General features: G+C 38.8%; 1 protein-coding gene across 2 annotated transcripts; it reads right to left on the bottom strand.

Moving 5' to 3' along the window:
• Positions 1-945: 945 nt before the first annotated feature.
• LOC117459686 (cytochrome P450 3A30-like) lies at positions 946-8,475 on the bottom strand. Of its 2 annotated transcripts, XM_034100757.1 has the most exons (13): positions 8,385-8,475; positions 7,500-7,593; positions 7,169-7,221; positions 5,336-5,435; positions 4,733-4,846; positions 3,672-3,757; positions 3,426-3,568; positions 3,197-3,321; positions 2,970-3,054; positions 2,323-2,483; positions 1,985-2,211; positions 1,584-1,746; positions 946-1,510 (listed from the first exon to the last, which is right to left on the bottom strand). In XM_034100757.1, exons 1-13 carry the CDS (start codon positions 8,453-8,455, stop codon positions 1,436-1,438), a joined length of 1,497 nt encoding a protein of 498 aa, XP_033956648.1. In that variant the 5' UTR covers positions 8,456-8,475; the 3' UTR covers positions 946-1,435. The 2 variants fall into 2 exon arrangements, with proteins under 2 accessions (XP_033956648.1, XP_033956649.1); XM_034100758.2 differs by lacking the exon at positions 7,500-7,593 and having other exon boundaries at positions 8,385-8,469.
• Between the last annotated feature and the right edge of the window lie 9,993 nt (positions 8,476-18,468).

Genomic DNA, 18,468 nt, shown 5'->3' with positions numbered 1-18,468 from the left:
ACTTTGGTTATTTAATTATTATAGCAATCGTGTTATCAAATGGTTATTTGTGTGGCTTTTGCTATTCATTATACATTTGTGAGCCATGAATGTAGGTTGGGAAACCTCAGTTATTCATACCCCAGAAAAACTTGACTTTTGCTGTTTCACAGTAAACTTTCACAAAGCCTTCAGATCAGTGGACCCAATTTGTACCCTGTTGTAAAGTTATTAAAGAAAACTATACTATATGTGACTGCTACTCTGTGGCAAGGCTATTTTGGTAAATTAGTTTATTGGTTGGTTATGTTCTACATGCAGTTTAGTTGCAGCTGCACAGGAAATATGTTTTAGTGGTTGCAGGTAATTAACTATGTTTCTCACAACGAAAATTAAATCTTTATGGCTAGATACTATTTTGAATGTAGTTTAAGTGCTTTTGATCCAGAATAATATTTTTAGCCTAGGCTTATTAGCCATCTTTCTGAGTCATATGAGTAAATTATATTTAATACGAAGTTCTAGGGTCAAACGACTGCTAGCATACATTAGCATTAAAACTGGGAGGCATAGCTAGCCTAGCTATCACTTCCTAAAGTTTACGAATATACAAACTATATGTATGTTCAATCAGTACAACGTGTAAGTGTAAAAATGGTCATTAAAAGGTTATGTGCTGGTCAAAAGGTGGTCAATGTCTTAATGTAGAGAAAATAAAGGCCATAGGTCGACACAGTGGCTGGATTGACCGTTAGAATTTGTATTTTCTCCCAGTGTGAGTAGGCTACTTTATTTTACAAGTACTCTGTTTTACGACTGCAACACGTTTAGCTAGATGTCATGTTAGCCTCTAAATTGCCCACCCATTAAAAATGTCAGTATGAAAGAGAACATAAACAAACGTATGTAGTGCCGAGAGATAGGTAGTCAGAGGCGATGCAAGGAAGGTTCAAAAGGGTACTTTATTAGAGAGTAATTAAGGTTATCCGGTTACAGTCCGGGAAGAAGAGAGTGAACTAGAGAGGAGGGCACACAACATATATAGTAAAACACATGTCCGTGTGGGAACAATACCCCCAACTGTAGTTCCATGTATTAATTATGAACCCAGTGTATAAATAGGTGGTCACCACACGTAGGCTATTTGCTTTTAACATCCCAGAGAATTGCAATACTGATCTTGTTGTTAATATACACATGATGATATTGAGTAAATAATCCAGTAACTCTTAAATCATCAATCACTTTAGCATTTGTCTGCAAAGTTAGGACTACAGACTTTTCAAAATGTATAATGGCAGAAAAGCAAATCTAATGCAAAATAAGATGAAACAATATAGACCAATTTATTGTACATCCCCTGAGCTTAAAAAGGCAATACTTTCTCCTCTTCCCCCTTTAATTACATTACATATTGATATAAAGCGCGTTATATTCAGAGATTTTCCCGTTTGGGCTATTGTTTCCTGGGAACAAATTGTAGTTTTATTGGCTGTTTTGGCTGGAACATCGTGTTGAACTCCAAAGGAATCTAAAGGAAGAAAACAATTTTAAATCAAGGACATGACAGTCTGAATGCACATGCATGTGTGTGTTACTCTTACCACGGTGTCTTTGCATGTCTCCACAGAGTAATCCTGCAGGAGACGGACAAGAACCATCTTCATGGTGAGGACGGCGTAACGCATCCCAAGGCAGTTGCGAGGACCGAGCCCAAACGGCATGTAAGCGTACGGGTTCACCTCCTCCCCGCTGTCTTTATTGAACCTGTACGTACACGTACACGTACACACACGTACACACCATTTCTTAAGTCAGTACACATCTCTTTTACACTGTACCTTTTATCTACGTTACATAAAATGTGTTTCTATTCCTATTGGTGCCTTTTTTATTGTATTGTTTTATGACTTGTCTGTTTATTAAGTGGATCAGAATAAGCAAGTAAAATGGAACATTTTAACCTCTACAATTTCATGACAGCTGTTATGCTGTCTTCTTTTACCTTTCCGGTCTGAAAAGCTCAGGTGATCTCCAGAAGCGCGGGTCCATGTGTAACACGGACACAGGGATGCCCACGATAGTTCCTTCAGGGATGGTGATGCCGTGGAACTGGGACGTTTTCTTGCAACTCCTCTCAATTCGAGGTGCAGTGGTTATGAAACGCATCGACTCACAAATGACCTGATCCAGGTACTGAAGACCGATCACATCCATGTATGAAATGGGAGCCTATGGGTGGGAGGTAAAGGAAGCATCGGACATGAAAATACAGATGAGGATTAGAACAATATACAATTTTGAAAAGTTGATCAAATATGGAAGAGAATCACCTTTTCTTACATCTCTTGGTATGCTGGCATCGATTTCTTCCTGCAGGGTCTGCAATGCATCCGGGTTGGTGGCCAGATTGTAAAGGAGGTAAGTGATGGTGAAACTGGTGGTATCAGAGCCTGCAAAGATGAAAATGAAGGCCTGGGAAAGCATCTCGTGCTCAGTCAAACCTACAACAAAACGAAGCAAAACATCCAGGTTGAAAAATACTTTCACAAGTGGAGAGGTTTTGACATTGTGTTGCCGTGGCTCAGGGGGGTAAAAGTCCTTGCAGTCAACAGGTTGAATGTGTGTGAATGTTAGTAAACACATTTGTTAGTAAGAATACTAAGCAGGTGCCTCCTCTGCCTCAGTATGAATGTGTGTAAATTGGTGAGTGCTCCTTTGTTTACGTCCGTGACATCCGTCCGTAAGCTCCAACACATAGTAGAGGCACAAAATAAAAATATGAACCTGAAAAGGAGGATAATATGTCCTCTTTAAGTGGACTGGAAATGTCTGTGCCTATTAGCTTTCATGTGTGTTTTTTTGTGTCTGTTGTTTGTATACATAACTGTAATATAAATGGATTGTCATGCGTCTGTCCTGAAAGGAATGACTTCATTCTTGATTGTTAACTCGACTTTTGTGAATTATCACTGTGTTTGCAATCATACCTTTACTTGGCTGATCTTCTTCGCCCTTTATGTCCGTTTCTGGTATCTCATTCTGAAGCATCACATGCAGGAAGTCCCCTCGACTCTAGATCAGCACAATATCCACATCAATATATAACATTGCTATTAATCTTCTTGTCTAACTCTATACAAGAAAGCTTATTTTTCAAAAATGTCATTGCAATCTTTTTAACACTTGTTTCACTTAGTACAGATGAAATGCTTACAGATTCCTCTGCTTGATGCTCATCTTTAAATCTCTTGATAATGTCATAGAAATATTTCACGCTGAGGCTTGGCATGATTTCAATTTTCAGGGCCTTCAACAGATTATGAGCAGAGGGAAACATCACTGAAAAGAGGGGAAAAGGTTGTTAATTATAATGTCATACTGGTGATCCCAAGGTACTAATACCATTACATATTCTCCTCTTTAACAGGGGTAAAAGGACATACTCAATAATAGCATAAGCCACATTTTAAAGTTAAGAATCTTCTTGATGTGGACATTAATTGGGTCATCTGGATCGTTTATGGAGTTTGCCTCAACACTAAAAGATGCACTGGTCACAGCGTCCAAACTGTAAGGTCCCACAAATCTATAGCAGAAAGAAAATATGTTTTCTTCACTGAACTAACATGTATTAGGTGCAGTTTTGATATATTTCATGAGCAACAATGCAGGATATGCTTGCAACTTACTCTTTGATATCGATGGGTTCATCCAAATTCATTTTTCCAAGTTTTTCAGTGAGTTTGTCTGCATAGCGAGAAACGATGGGGAAAACCTTTAAAAAAGCAAGAAGAGGTGCTTTATGTTGATAATCTACTTTGCATATTTATTTCTGTCATTGGTAACAATCTATCTCAGTGGGTATATGTGGCAGACTGTAGATACATGTATGTAGACAAAATAAAAAGGATCAAATAAAACGTTATTAATCCAGAAACTATTTCTGTGCCAGAGGTTGCTAATAAAAAGTAAATACTAATAAGATAAATCTACACTGTGGGGGAAACTTCTGAAGCAATTGGAGTCAGGACTCAGAGACACGAGGAGAGCTGGAACTTTGACGGCAAACACTGGCAGTTTATTTGGAGCTTCGGCCGGAGAATTCACAAGACAAGTCACGGGCCACGAGTTGACCACAGGGTAGAGATGCCACAATCAAGTTTAACTAGTTCAGAGTGTAATGATCAACATTCTTCAATAGATAGACTAAACAGCTGAGCACACTGAATCACATTTGTTGTCGCTTATGGCTCGGGGTCATCTACACCCCGAGAAGGATGTGTTCCAGGTGTCCCGCAACAATAACTATCTCTGACCGAGAGTTGCCCGGTCACAAACTGGCAACATCAACAAAATGCTAGGGCAGCCCCTCCTTAAGGGAGATAGCATGCTGCCCAAGGCTGGGCATCTGCATCAGAGGGCAAAAGGTAAACATCTATGGAAATTATTCCCTGACATATACATGTATAAGTAAACTCAAATAAATATATAAAACAAATAAAATAAAAAATAGGAAGTAATACTTCCATTACATCTTTAGACCAACAATACAATACGATAGATTTTGTAAAAAAAACGTAACAAGTAATTCTGAGAGTACTGTTGGCAATCATATTATAACATCTGAGTAATGGAAATGAGAGTAATATTGCACATTAAAGTGCAGAATTATTACAGAATAAAGATGAATGTGTATAGCTGCACAAGGGAGAGCCGATTGCAGAAGCAGTTGTGAGTTTAGAAATGAAACCTGTTTGAGTCGTCCACTTGTGAAGCACGGGGACAAAGTGCTCCGGATTCTTTTCCACCTTTCATCTTTAACGTTTATAATTGCATCCTTCAAAGATGGCTCCCCTATAGTTTCCTGTGAACGTAAATACAAACACACTGAATGTTCATATTCTTGCACAGAAGAGTTCCTCCAACATGTTATCCTTGTCTTGGTAAAATAAATAAGAAAATATAAAATAATCTAATAATTATTAAAATAATCTGTTCAATATTTAATATTCCATCTGTCATATGTATATATAATACCTTGAATTCAACATGTATATTTTCTACTTTCTTGTCTTGAATTTGTATTGTACAATGCCATGTCTTTTTATGCTGCTGCAACGCAAACATTTCCCAAATTGGGATCAATAAAGTACTATCTTATTTTATCTTATTTTATAGCTGGATTATCCTACTGTAACTATTTTAATGATTTCAACAAACCACAGGGATAACATATGTGAGCCTGTGTTAATCTTGACTCAACATGTTTATTAACATCGGTATTATTTACCACGACCTGCTGAAATTGAATGTATTCTTGTGTACGATAATAGCAACAAGATGAGTCTCTTACCCTCCGGTTGGTAAACACAGAGTAGCACTCTTTCACCAGCACAGTTTTAATAATCTCAGGGTCAGCCACCATCAAAACGGGTTGTCGGAAATCAAACAACCTGCACGGAAACACAACATCATCACAGTATTAAGTTTGAGATATTGATTAAAAATGACCTCATTAAATGAATCAAAATGTTAGCAAAGAAATATATTTTTCTTTCAACACTGGTCTTAGCTGGTCTTAACTGGTTCATAGCTTACACAAACGTTAGTGCTGTTATCAAATGTGCATGCCGTAAAATGTCACAATATCAAACAGTAATTTCGTCATCTTTATATCCTACTAATATTATACGACATGACATATCGGAGGCGTGTGGCGCAGTGGACTAGTGCGATGGTGTTTGGATCAGGGGAGCACAGGTTCAAACCCCACTGCAGTCAGCATGTCGTTGTGTCCCTGAGACCCTTCACCCCAAATTGCTCCTGTGGGGATTGTCCACGGTATTGGGTATGTAAGTCACTTTGGATAAAAGCGTCTAACAAGTAACATATAAATAAAATAAAAAGTTTTAGTTGTCATGTTACCACGAACAGACAGATTTCCCCTTCCCGTAGGTTTCATTTAAATAACTATTAAAGGCCCCTTAGAGGTAACATGTTCCTATTTCATTTAGAAAAAGGTTCATAAGTGAATACACATTTTCTTTGCATGACTTTTTTTTCTGTCCTTCTCCATGGATTATGATTGATGTTGTGACCCTAGGAAAGGAGGTTGATTCCTAGTTTGTAGGTACTTGTACAGTAAAGACAGTGGTGTAATTTTGGGGTACATGTACTTTACTTGAGTATTTCCATTTGTACGCTACTATACTTCTCCTCCACTACATCGTTTGGGCGACATTATTGTACTTTTTAATCCTCTACATTTATTTGAGAACACAAATTACTTTACATATTCAGAGTATTAGCTAATACAAAATAAATAAACATTGATATATAATGAGCAGTTGTGATGAAAACATTCATTCATCAATAATAATAATCCAGTAATTTAATATACATGATTCTGAAATGTGCTTTTGCGCAAAATAAGTACTCTTACTTTTGGTAATTCACATATATAATGCCAATACTTTTTACCCATGTAAGACTTTAAATGCAGGACTTTTACACAGTATTTTTACACTGTACTGTAACCCTAACCCTAACCGTAGCCCTTCTTCCACCACTCAGTAAAGAGCTGAGTACTAGTTCAACTCCCAATACCAATGTCACTCAGTAGACAGTGAGGAAAGGAAATTAAAACTGTTTAAAATACCAAAATAAATATAAACTGGTTAAGATAATAAACCAGGTCACATCATTTTATGTTGATGTGTATTTATGATTTATTTTCCCCCCCAAAACTTAATGTATGGCAACAAATGTATGTACAAAATAGCTTTAAAGTTTGAAGCTTTTTGTTATAGCATTGATAATTAAATTCCTAATTTACATTCGAATGCTAAGCAGCTTTTTTCTCTCCTTTTCCATCCTGTTTAAATTCGTAATGATCTGCCCGGTTGCAAAATTAAATAAAGATTAGACTACACTAATATTATTTTTGAATTATTAAATGTATATAATAAGATTCCAGCGGTGGCTGTGTAGAGCTGTTTCAGACTTGTGTCATCCAGAAATGATATTAATCCAACGTCCAAAAAGTCAACATTGATTAAAAAAAATTACAATTTTTTTGTCGACAAAATATTCTGCCACACATTACATTTATACAACAACAATAACATATCTATTTTGGCTCAAAATAGCCAATCCCAATCAGAGGACAGCTAAAGCAACAACTCACCCCCAGACGTCCCCATACTTGGCATGGCACTCACTGTCAAAAGCAAGAATCCCCTGCAAGGAAACGGAGAACAACGTGTTAAAGGAGCAAAGGTTAAATTATCAAATCAAATCAAATCAAGTTTTATTTATATAGCACATTTATAAACGATTTTTGGTCGAGCCAAAGTGCTGTACATATAATAAAAATAGCCTACAGTAATAAATCAAGGTTAGCCATGGTCACTGCCTGCTGAGTTAAGTTATAATAAATACAAAATACCTCTTCAATGTGTATCTCAGTTTACTCATTTTACATACCAGTCTGTAAGGATTGTGCGTATTTGTATTACCTTCTTAAAGTTTAAAATCGTTCCTAAAAAGGGCAAATTCTTCGGTCCGGGTATTCCAAGTTTTTTGAAATGCCCATACGGCCAAGTGCCATACCTGTATTATATAAAAAAGAAAAGAAAAGATATACTGTGGAGGTTTCCATATTGGGTTATATAATTAAAATGAAAGTTAATATAATCAAATATAATTTAGTATAATCCACAATGAAAAATGCATTATATGTTCACAAAGCTCTATACTCTCACTCTATAATTGTGAGGTACTTGTAATTTCCTTTTCAGCTACTTTGTACTTTTACTCCACTACAATTATTTAGTACCTTTAGTTACTTTGCAGATATAGATTAATGATAATAAATGGGATCAAGACTTTAGCTACATCTGGATTAAATTCACCAGCAGTGTAATTAATTAAAATGGGTTCAACATTTACCAGCTTGATAAATATATGAATACATCAACATTTTCTCAAACCATATAAGGTTCTGAAATGGGACGATCTGCATAATGAGTGGCCTACTCATTATGCAGATCGTACTGTTACTTTTGCGACTTTAAGTGTTACTTTTGCGACTTTAAGTATATACTTAAAGTCGCAAAAGTAACAGTACGATCTGCATACATTATAAAAGTGAGTATATGTGATGCTAATACTGTTGTAATTTTTCTTGACTAACATTTTTTAATACAGTACTTTTAATTGTTACAGAGTATTCCTGCTCTGTGGTATTTCTACTTTTACTAAAGTAGCTACAAGATTTGAGTACTTCTTCCACCTCTGACCATGGATCAATATTGCCACAGGTTAACGGATCGTTACAGCAGGGTTACACGAGCCTCATAAACCTGACAACACATTGCTATGACAGTTTAAAAACTACTCACAGATAAACCAGGGTGAGGAAGACAGCCAGCAGAGTCCAAGTAGTTGGTGACAACAAGGAAAAGGGAAACATCTTGACTGTGTGAGACGGAGAGCCTGACACACACTGGATGAATAATGAGGAAATGCGCATTCAAAAGTAACTGTTGATCCTTTGGGGGCGGAGCCACACCGCTGGAGAACCAGAAAGACATTCAAGGTGTTTATGTAATACATTACATTATTACATTACATTGCATTTAGCTGACGCTTTTATCCAAAGCGACTTACAATAACTACATTCGACCAGGAAGACACAACCTTGAAGAGAACAGAATCATATAAGTACATCAGGTTTCATAGAGCCAAGCGTTTCAAGTGCTACTCAACTGGCTATAGATAAGCCAGTCCTTTATTAGTACATAAGTGCTCTGTTAGCAGTTATTTGTTAGTACTTCTATCGCTCGAGGTGGAGTCGAAAGAGATGAGTTTTCAGTCTGCGCCGGAAGGTGTGTAAGCTTTCTGCTGTCCTGATGTCAATGGGGAGCTCATTCCACCATCTTGGAGCCAGGATAGCAAACCCACGTGTTTTTGCTGATGGGAACTTGGGTCCCCCTCGCAGTGAGGGTGCAGCGAGTCGTTTGGCTGATGCAGAGCGTAGAGCACGCGCTGGGGTGTACGGTTTAACCATGTCCTGGATGTAGGAAGGGCCAGATCCATTCGCAGCATGGTACGCAAGTACCAGTGTCTTGAAGTGAATTCTAGTAGTTACCGGAAGCCAATGAAGGGAGCGGAGGAGCGGCGTGGTGTGGGAAAATTTAGGAAGGTTGAAGACCAGACGAGCCGCTGCATTCTGGATGAGCTGCAGAGGTCGGATGGCACATGCAGGTAGACCAGCCAGGAGGGAGTTGCAGTAGTCTAGGCGTGAGATGACGAGAGCCTGGACCAGAAGCTGCGTCACTTTCTGGGTCAGATGGGGACGTATCCTCCTGATGTTGTAAAGCGTGTATCTGCAGCAACGGGTTGTAGCAGCGATGTTTGCAGTGAAGGACAGGTTGTTATCTAGGATCACACCCAGATTCCTTGCAGTCTGAGTCGGGGAAACAACAGAGGTGCCGATGTTGATAGTCAGGTCAAGAGTGGGACAATCTTTTCCCGGAAGGAAAAGCAGTTCAGTCTTGTCAAGGTTGAGCTTGAGGTGATGAGCGGACATCCACTGAGAGATGTCAGCTAAACAAGCAGAGATGCGTGCAACGACCTGGGTCTCTGAGCGGGGAAAGGACAGAATTAATTGGGTGTCGTCAGCGTAGCAGTGGTATGAAAAACCATGCGGGCTAATGACAGATCCGAGCGAGTTTGTGTACAGACAGAAGAGGAGGTGACCAAGAACAGAGCCCTGAGGGACCCCTGTAGTTAATTGACAAGGGTCGGACTCGGACCCTCTCCAAGTAACCCTGTAGGTACGGTCTTTGAGGTATGAGGTGAGGAGGGAAAGTGCAGAGCCTGAAACTCCAAGTTCTTGGAGAGTGCGAAGGAGGATCTGATGGTTCACCGTGTCGAATGCAGCAGACAGGTCCAAAAGGATGATGACAGAGGAGAGGGATGCTGCTTTGGCAGTGTGCAGTTCATCAGTGACAGCAAGGAGAGCAGTTTCTGTGGAGTGGCCTGCCTTGAAACCAGACTGGTTGGTTACACACATGGTTGGTTACACGCTGGTTATGTCCCTCCTGATTGTGGCCCCACCACTTTTGGAAATGGACAATTGTGTCCCTCCCACCACTTTGCATTTGGTTATTTTGTTAAAAACTGTTCTTAAAATAGCGTGCACAAAGAATTGTACACTTTTGGCGCGTTTCCACTGCAGGCCTCGCTCGGCCGCGCTTGGTTTGGTTAGGCCTTATTAGGCCCGGCTCACTTTAATGGAACTGGGGTAGTTACTATAGTAACGCAGTGTAGGCGGAGCCGTGACGTCATCTTCGATGAGAGCCCCAGAAAAACAACACAGCCGTTAGCTCTTAGCACTCAGAGCTCACAGCTCCTCATATCTGTTCAGAAACTAGACAAAAGTTAAACAAGTACAAACCACAGACTGCCTGTGTCATGGCGAATACAGTCGCTGCTTTATTTATGTCTGTATAGGCCGTTGTTGTGAGTGTGGACGGTCGGAGTATATATAACGTTAGCTTAGCCAAGCTACATTTAGAAAACAAGCATTTTTAAAGGGTTTTCGCCTGCCGTCTGTCTGCAGACTTGTCAAAGCATTAATTCGTGGTTTTTACTAACCGGTATCAGTATGTTGTTACTTCGGCATCATTTTGAAACGTGTATTACAATTAAATCACGGTCAAATATGTTCATCTTGTTGTAGTTGTAGCCGCCTTGCCAGCGATTCTCTCTCTAGTTTAGCATACTCAGCCCGACTCAGCCTGGTTGTTCCTGGCCCTAGAACCACGATTTAGTCAGGCCAGAAAAAAGGTGAAAAAGTAGCCCCGGGCCAAAACTAGGCCAAGTGGAAACGCAACCAAAAACGGGCCCCGCACGGCTCGGCACGCTTAAAGCGAGCTACCCGCTGCAGTGGAAACGCGCCATTAGAGAACATGCACAATCTCGAGGACTGTTCACACTTTTTGGGTGTATTTCTGGTAACACTAAGTTGTGCAACACGTTTAATATTACTAATAATTGAATAGAGATTGGTAAAGCAATTGTTGCTCCAGCTTTGCAGCAGCGTGGCATAGTTAGTGCACTTGTCAAAAGGTATTGTAAGCATTTGTATGTGTGTATGATAAGTGCTTAGCCTTAGTTAGTATAAGTGTTTTTTTTTTTTATTTGTGCGGGGCGCTTTAGTTTAAAAAAAAAATGTGAACAATTAAATTGACCTAATCCAAAATACTTATTTAAAGTGTTTTTTTCCACCCTAAAGATACAGCTCTGGAAAAAATTAAGAGACCACTGCGGCATTATCAGTTTCTCTGGTTTTACTATTTATAGGTTTGTGTTTAAGTTAAATGAAAATGTTTTTTATTATTATTCTTTAAACTTCTGACAACATTTCTCTGTTGAGATGCATCACTTATGAACATATTCATTAGTAACAACTTGATATGGTGAACTTCTGTGGAAATAACTGCTTTTTTAATCATCCAGCTGACATGAGCATTATATGTATTTGTCTTCAACAGGGCATACAACCAAAAGTGTGCATCTTTGGGATTGTCTCTTACCTTTCACACACAGTCATGTGACCCCTTGTTAATAGTACATACTGATTATAGCAGCTTTCAATCCTTTTATGGTTACATGCTCCTAACCCTGGGGAGATAAAGCTGTTGATGTTGTCACGCACTGCTGTAAAATGTATTACAATCAATGACTCATCAGTGTGGCACAGGTCAACTATTAGTCACTGAGCATGAAGAAATACTCAAAACTACAGTATATATCTAAACGAGTGCTGAAAGGGAATCAATCAAACCCTTTGTCTTTGTGTGCTAACATTATTCAAATCAGTTGATATAACTTTCACATTTTTCAAAATCTATAATCTTACAGCACGTCACTCTGCTCTCATGCCGTTATTTTCCACACTGGCTTCATTATTACACTCTGAAATAGGTACACCGATACACTAAATCAAGAATATTGAACTGAATCATGACCTCAAGAATCAAATCTGAATCTGACTCATGACTACAATAACTTTTAAAGCTCCCCTATTATACTGGTTTTCATCAATATATTATAGATCTCAGATATATACAAAACATGTCTCTGAAGTGTTTGGATCCAAACACCAAACAGATCATTGCAGCATTACCCATAATCCCCTCTGTTTCAGCCCTGTTCCCAAAGTGCTGATTCTCTGTCTGTTACTTTAGATGAGAATAAGGAGCCCCTCCCCACGCCCCTCTGAGAGACATTTGGTTACAAAGAACTCAATGGTGCTCTAGAGGAGATTCAGGTGATAGGGGGGGGGGATTTTGGCCACTTTATGATGTCATAACGTTTTTTGCATGGCTTGTGTAACCATTAGCCAATCACCAACCAAGGTAAACCCCCCCCCCCCCCCCCCCCCACCGTATCACCTGAATCTCCTCTAGAGCACCATTGTGTTCTTTTTAACCACATCTCTCTCAGAGGGGCATGGGGAGGGGCTCCTTATTTTCATCTAAAGTAACAGACAGAGAATCAGCACTTTTGAAACAGGGCTGAAACAGAGGGGATTATGGGTAATGCTGCAAAGATCTGTTTGGTGTTTGGAGCCACACACTTCAGAGACATGTTTTACTGAGACCTATTGATGAAAACAGTATTATAGGGGACCTTTAAATAGAGCTATGATTAAGGGGCTATGTTGTTTTTATTTTATAATGCCTTATCCCTGTAATGATAACACAACGAAGGTACAGACAATGGTTTTATAACTAACTCCTGATGTAAATGGATTAGCTGGGTGACTAACCCCAAAGAAAGCACAAGCATGACAATTTAAACATGTTTTATAAATTGTGGATATTGACGTCACCATCAAATCTGCAACATTATAATCTTGAGGGCGCGTTTTGCTTTCTGTTGTAATGTGATGCATCTGCTAGGAAATACAGAATGACCTGCTAGACGGGTAGACTTACAATGACATCCATTTGTTGATAAAGAAGGCTTTTTAAAGAGGATCCTGAGTCGTGACCTGCTCCCACTGCTCTCTGTTGTTCCCCCTCTTCGCCATCTGTCCCACGCTAAGCTCAAAGGAGATGAAAGGAAGTTGGTGATATGAGCTCAACCCGACACCTTACAGCTCAATCAATCAATCTGCAGTAAACAGGCACCAACAAAAACAAGGAAGAAGTTTGACTGAAATTAATGCATTTTTAGCTTTTACTTGTAATCATTTTGACAAACAAACATATTGTATTTTCACAGTTTGTTTTCACATGTCTTACAAAACACATTTTATTATTTGTTGCCTTTTTGTTTCATGTGCAATTTGACAAAATGTGATAAATGGACATTTGCGTTTATTTCTGATCACCACCAGAGGGAGCCAAATGATTCGGCTGTGATGAATAAAATGTACATTTTGAAATTACAATTTAGTCGGATTTGGAAAGTGTGTTTTAACCACGTTATTGCTGCTCATTGAGAATAATTGAGAGTTTATGTTAGTGTTAGTAAATATTGTTACTAACCAGTATAACCTGTTATTTTTAAGACTTTACTGTAAACTTTGGTTCATGTTGTTGCATGTCGTGGCGCATTTCCATTGCAGGGAATGGCGACTGGTCATTAGGGGCAGGTGGGGCACAGCCCCACCTAGTGTCATCAGAAAGTATTAAAATAATGATTACAACAAAATGCAAAAAATAAATTAAAAAATATATAAAATATATTTTAAGATCATGTTTAATCATCTGATTCGTCTGTACATTGCTGTTTTAGTATGTGTTCTTCTAATTAGTGTCGACAGTGTGTGCCTATTGAGCTGTTTAGAGCCATGTGGGACAAAACCTGATCCTGCCCCTCCCTCTGACTGTCTAAGTGAACGGTGACTGCAAAAACTACACTGCGCATGCTCAGAGTATTTTCCTATTTAATGGTCAGAAAATACTGACCATAGGGGCAAAGTGCTGCCATCCCCACCATACGTCATCTCACATAATTCAGAGCTGATTGGCTGTAATTACGTGTGCCGCGAAAAGTGTGGTGTGTGAAGAGGAGGAGAGAGAGCTGCAGTGAGGCGTCCTAAAACCAGGAAGTAAGCTGCGCATGGCTTCCCTCCACAAAAAAGCAACGAGATTTCTCCATAGGATTTTAGAAAATAGCTCAAAATAAGATCTGTGGGAAACGTAGCTGTTAGATAAATGTACATTTTGTTCAGCCGGATAATATCCACATGTCTACCAGGGTTTCCGCTAGGATTTTTTCTCGCCGGTCAAATGTCCGGGCAGAATTCATTTTACCGGACTAATTTGAAACTTACCGGTCATATTTCAATAATAATAATAGTTGTGTAGCAGAGTTTCCGTTAGCAGGTAATTACCGGACTATGAGCAGATATGCTTAAGTTTAAAACTCAGTTCACTGGCTCATTTTTATATTGCTTCAGTAAGACCCCAAGCCCTTTTTCCAAGTCAAGTGCATGACTTTTAAGACTGCACACAATACTTTTCCTTAGAGTACCCAGTAACAGATCGAAAAATTCAGATTCATTTTTCAATAAATGATTCCACAAACAACAAACAACATAATTATTACATTCAAACAAACTACTTGTAGTAGATAACGTACATTATTCAGAAGTTTACATCAACTTTGAATAATAACACGGGAGAAACGGAGCCTCTCTTTTCCCCTCTCTCTTTCCTGACAGCACGTCAGTTTCTCATGCAGCTCCTGCAGCCCGCTAAACAGAGGGCGGGGCTTCAGGTGATCCTGCAGAGCTGCGTGTCTCGGTCAGACTCAGCAGCTGATCTGATCTCTCTCTCTCGCTCCGGTTACACTTCACTCGCGTTTATGTCCATATCGATCAGATCCAGCTCTCCTGATCGGCCTTATAGAGAGCACCGATCAAACTATTAAGAGTGAATATCGGCCGATAATGACCGGCGGCCGATCGATCGGAGCCTCCCTAATTATTACCAGACATTTTGACCGTCAGGTTTTGAATTTACCGGTTTTTTATAAATTTTACCAGCTAAAAACCGGTAATTACCGGCTAACGGAAACCCTGATGTCTACCCTACTTTTATCATTTTCAAATAAAAAATCTATTGATTAGATTAGATTTATGATAGACTTTTGAAACTACAAGAAGATAAGGAGGACTTTTACAAAAAAGTAATAGAGATTTTTGTCCAGAAGGATAGGCAAATGGACTTAATCTTCAAGTCAAGGTAAGACTGCAATTTTATTGAAAATGGAATCTTACTAAGAGAGAACAATTCAATATTTAAATGATAAAATTATTTTTTTTTGGGTATCCTTCTGTTGAACTGTCTGTTTAAAAGTAATTGAAGCATCAGACAAAAAAAGCTTTTGAAAATAATATTATATGTTGATTTAATATATTTGTAAACCTGAAGAGTCGGTGCCAGTGCCTTACCAGCCATGAACCTCTCTTATATAGCTTATATATAGACATCTGAGTTTTTTGTGCCCCACCACTTTTGTACATATAGAAACGCCACTGGCAGGGATATATATATATATATATTAGGGCTGTCAAACGATTACAATTTTTAATCAGATTAATCACAGTTTAAAAATTAATTAATCATGATTAATCACCATTCGAACTATGTCCAAAATATGCCAATTATTTATGTATATTGTTGTGGGAATGGAAAGATAAATGAAAGCAGGCGGATATATCCATTTAACATACAGTATGTATGTTTATTATAACATTTTTCTGCGTGTCAAAATGAAGACAACCCACACACCTATCAATCATCAAACCGTGGGGTCTTAATTCATTACGTGTTGAGTTCTATCAACGGGGGATTACTTCAGGAAAGTCGACAGAGGGGGGGGCTAGTGGAGTACTTTGTGACCACGGAGTGTGAACGTTGTGATCAGCTGTTTTAGCGCAGTTCTCCAGTGATGGGGGGAGTCTCCCTCCGCAGCCGGTTGGCACAGTTCCGTTGTACAGACCGACGTTAACAGCAGCCCTGTCTGTGCACACGGAGACCGACTCTGTCGTCCGGTGATCTAACCGCCTTCTGGAAAAGCTTCACAAGTACGTCGGTACGCAAATGCGCTTTGTGACACAAGTGACGGTACGCATTTCAGATTACGCACATAACCTGCGTACCAGTTATGTGCACCCCTGTACCAGAGCCATATTATTACTATTATATGGCTCTGCCCTGTACTACAGCAAGAGTATTCTCCGTCGGGACTTCCTGCAACAACACCACGCCGTTATCAAAGATGTTCTATTGAGAAGACGATCACTACGTGACAAAAGTTTTCAAAACCGTGGCTACTGAAATCAATTTTACTAACTACTGTCTGTGCAATTTACTCCGCGCGAGTTGGCAGACTTTATTTTGCTTACTTTAACATCATTTTTCATGGTGGGGCTAAGCCATTTCTTTGTATGGGTGTAGCCTACCCCAGCCATACCCTGGCGCTGCCACTGGTGGCACGTATGGGGCGGGCCATTCTGCACATGCGTTAAATGCGTTAAATATTTTAACGCAATTAATTAAAAAAATTAATTACCGCCGTTAACGCGATAATTTTGACAGCACTAATATATATATATATATATATATATATATATATTTCCAGTCTTTTTAATTTGTATTGTACAATGCCATGTCTTTTATGCTGTTGCAACACAAACATTTCCAAAATTGGGATCAATAAAGTACTATCTTATCATTTTTCTTAACCCTTAGATGCACGAGTGACTGGAGTCCCACACTCTTCCATAAGTGCAGTGGTTCCCAAAGTGGGGGGCGAAAATATTATGAAACAGTACAGTACGTCTGGGTCTCTGTGTTTCATTAAAGCTCGGATCTGTGTGTGTGTGGAACGAGCCATTTTGTGTGCGTGCGCGAGAGAGCGAGCGCACCGATACCGGAGATCATTGTTGTTAGCTTCTGGTGCTAGCGAGCTACGCTAACGTATATAAGGAGTCTTTTCAACAACAAAGTGGAGGAGAGTCCTCTCCTGTCAGACTGAGAGACTCAGTGAGCTAAAGGACTCTCTCAGCGTTATCTCAGTGGGTCTCAAATGTTTTGGTCACCATTAATGTAAACAATTATTTCCGAGGCACATTTATATGATCATTATAGTTATAAAAAAATAAGAGAATAAATTAAAAACAAGTATGAAATACTATATGACATTAAAAAATGAATAAAGTTTAAAAGGGGAGTGATTTGTAAAATATCCATAAAGAAAAAGTAAATCTGTTTACAGTTCTGTTTCATATGGGTGTTATGATTATCATTTTGCTCTCAAAGTGCACCAGATTGATGCTTTTAACTTCAATATTTAAAAATCTTCCCAGGGGAGCTTGCCCCCGGACCCCCCTATGTGAGGTCCACACACCACCTATAAAAATAGCACTTTACCCCTGCTTACACCTATATGCCGTGAGCTGATTATCGAGCCTTCATTGGAACAGTCGCGGGTACACTGTGTATTTACGTGGGGATTGTTGCAGTAGAACATTCCACTGTAGCGCCCGGTACATTAATGGGAAACCCTAAATGTTTGAGCACCCTCTATGAAACGTCAAGCTACCCCACAGAACCCCCAAAATAAATCTCTGGCGCCGCCACTGAGCCTGACTATTTGTGTTGGGGGGGGGGGCCTGACAGAAAAAGTTTGAGAACCACTGCATAAGTGGGTCAAAAAGGACCCGTATTAGAATAGTATGTGTTTTTATGTCATTTTTGTCATTTTGGTGAAGAAAAGTCACTTGTATAATATCTAGTATTATATTTTGGTTCACACTAGAAATATTTTATATATTTAATTTTTCAGTAGCCTATTTAGAGTTTTACATTTTTTTTTTACATTTAAAAAAAACAACGAAATTCCACAGAAAATGCATGTGGGTCATTTTTGACCGACTTATGGAAGCTTGGGGTAGTAATACAAAAACTACAATTTCTTAAAATGTATACAATTTAAATTTAAAATGTGAATGACATGATATCCAAAACATGTTTTTTGAGGAATAGCTGGAAAATTAAAATGATAAAAAAATGAAATTACAAAGATACTCACCGGGTAAAAAAAGACCCACTTATGCATGTAAGGGTTAACATTGCACACAATGTACAACAATATTTTGTATTACTGCCGATTTCTATTCCATATTTTATTCCATTCCATTGCAATGTAAATACTGTTATATTTTACTATATTTTTGTATTATTTTAAGTATTTTTCTAGTTCTCTACCTGTGTTTTTAATTCTTGTTTTATGTATGCACCACGACACCAAGTGAAATTCCTAAACCTACCTGGTAATAAACCTGTTTCTGATTCTGATCTTATCTATTAATCTTTATTTATTTTTCCTCCTCCGATACAGTAGGTGTCAGTATGCACCTTGGAAGTAGTATACACAATCTTCCAATAGACCTGT

This window comes from Pseudochaenichthys georgianus, chromosome 15, assembly GCF_902827115.2.
Source record: "Pseudochaenichthys georgianus chromosome 15, fPseGeo1.2, whole genome shotgun sequence".
Lineage (NCBI taxonomy): Eukaryota > Metazoa > Chordata > Actinopteri > Perciformes > Channichthyidae > Pseudochaenichthys > Pseudochaenichthys georgianus.
This window is presented reverse-complemented; position numbering and strand designations above follow the sequence as displayed.

Bases quoted from the DNA above. Each gene is read 5' to 3' on its own strand.
- LOC117459686 (XM_034100757.1), bottom strand. From the start codon at position 8,455: ATGTTTCCCTTTTCCTTGTTGTCACCAACTACTTGGACTCTGCTGGCT. The intron at 3,569-3,671 runs GTAAGTTGCAAG...TTTCTGCTATAG, and splicing joins GAACCCATCGATATCAAAGA to ATTTGTGGGACCTTACAGTT. The intron at 3,322-3,425 runs GTATGTCCTTTT...CCCTCTTTTCAG, and splicing joins GTGGCTTATGCTATTATTGA to TGATGTTTCCCTCTGCTCAT.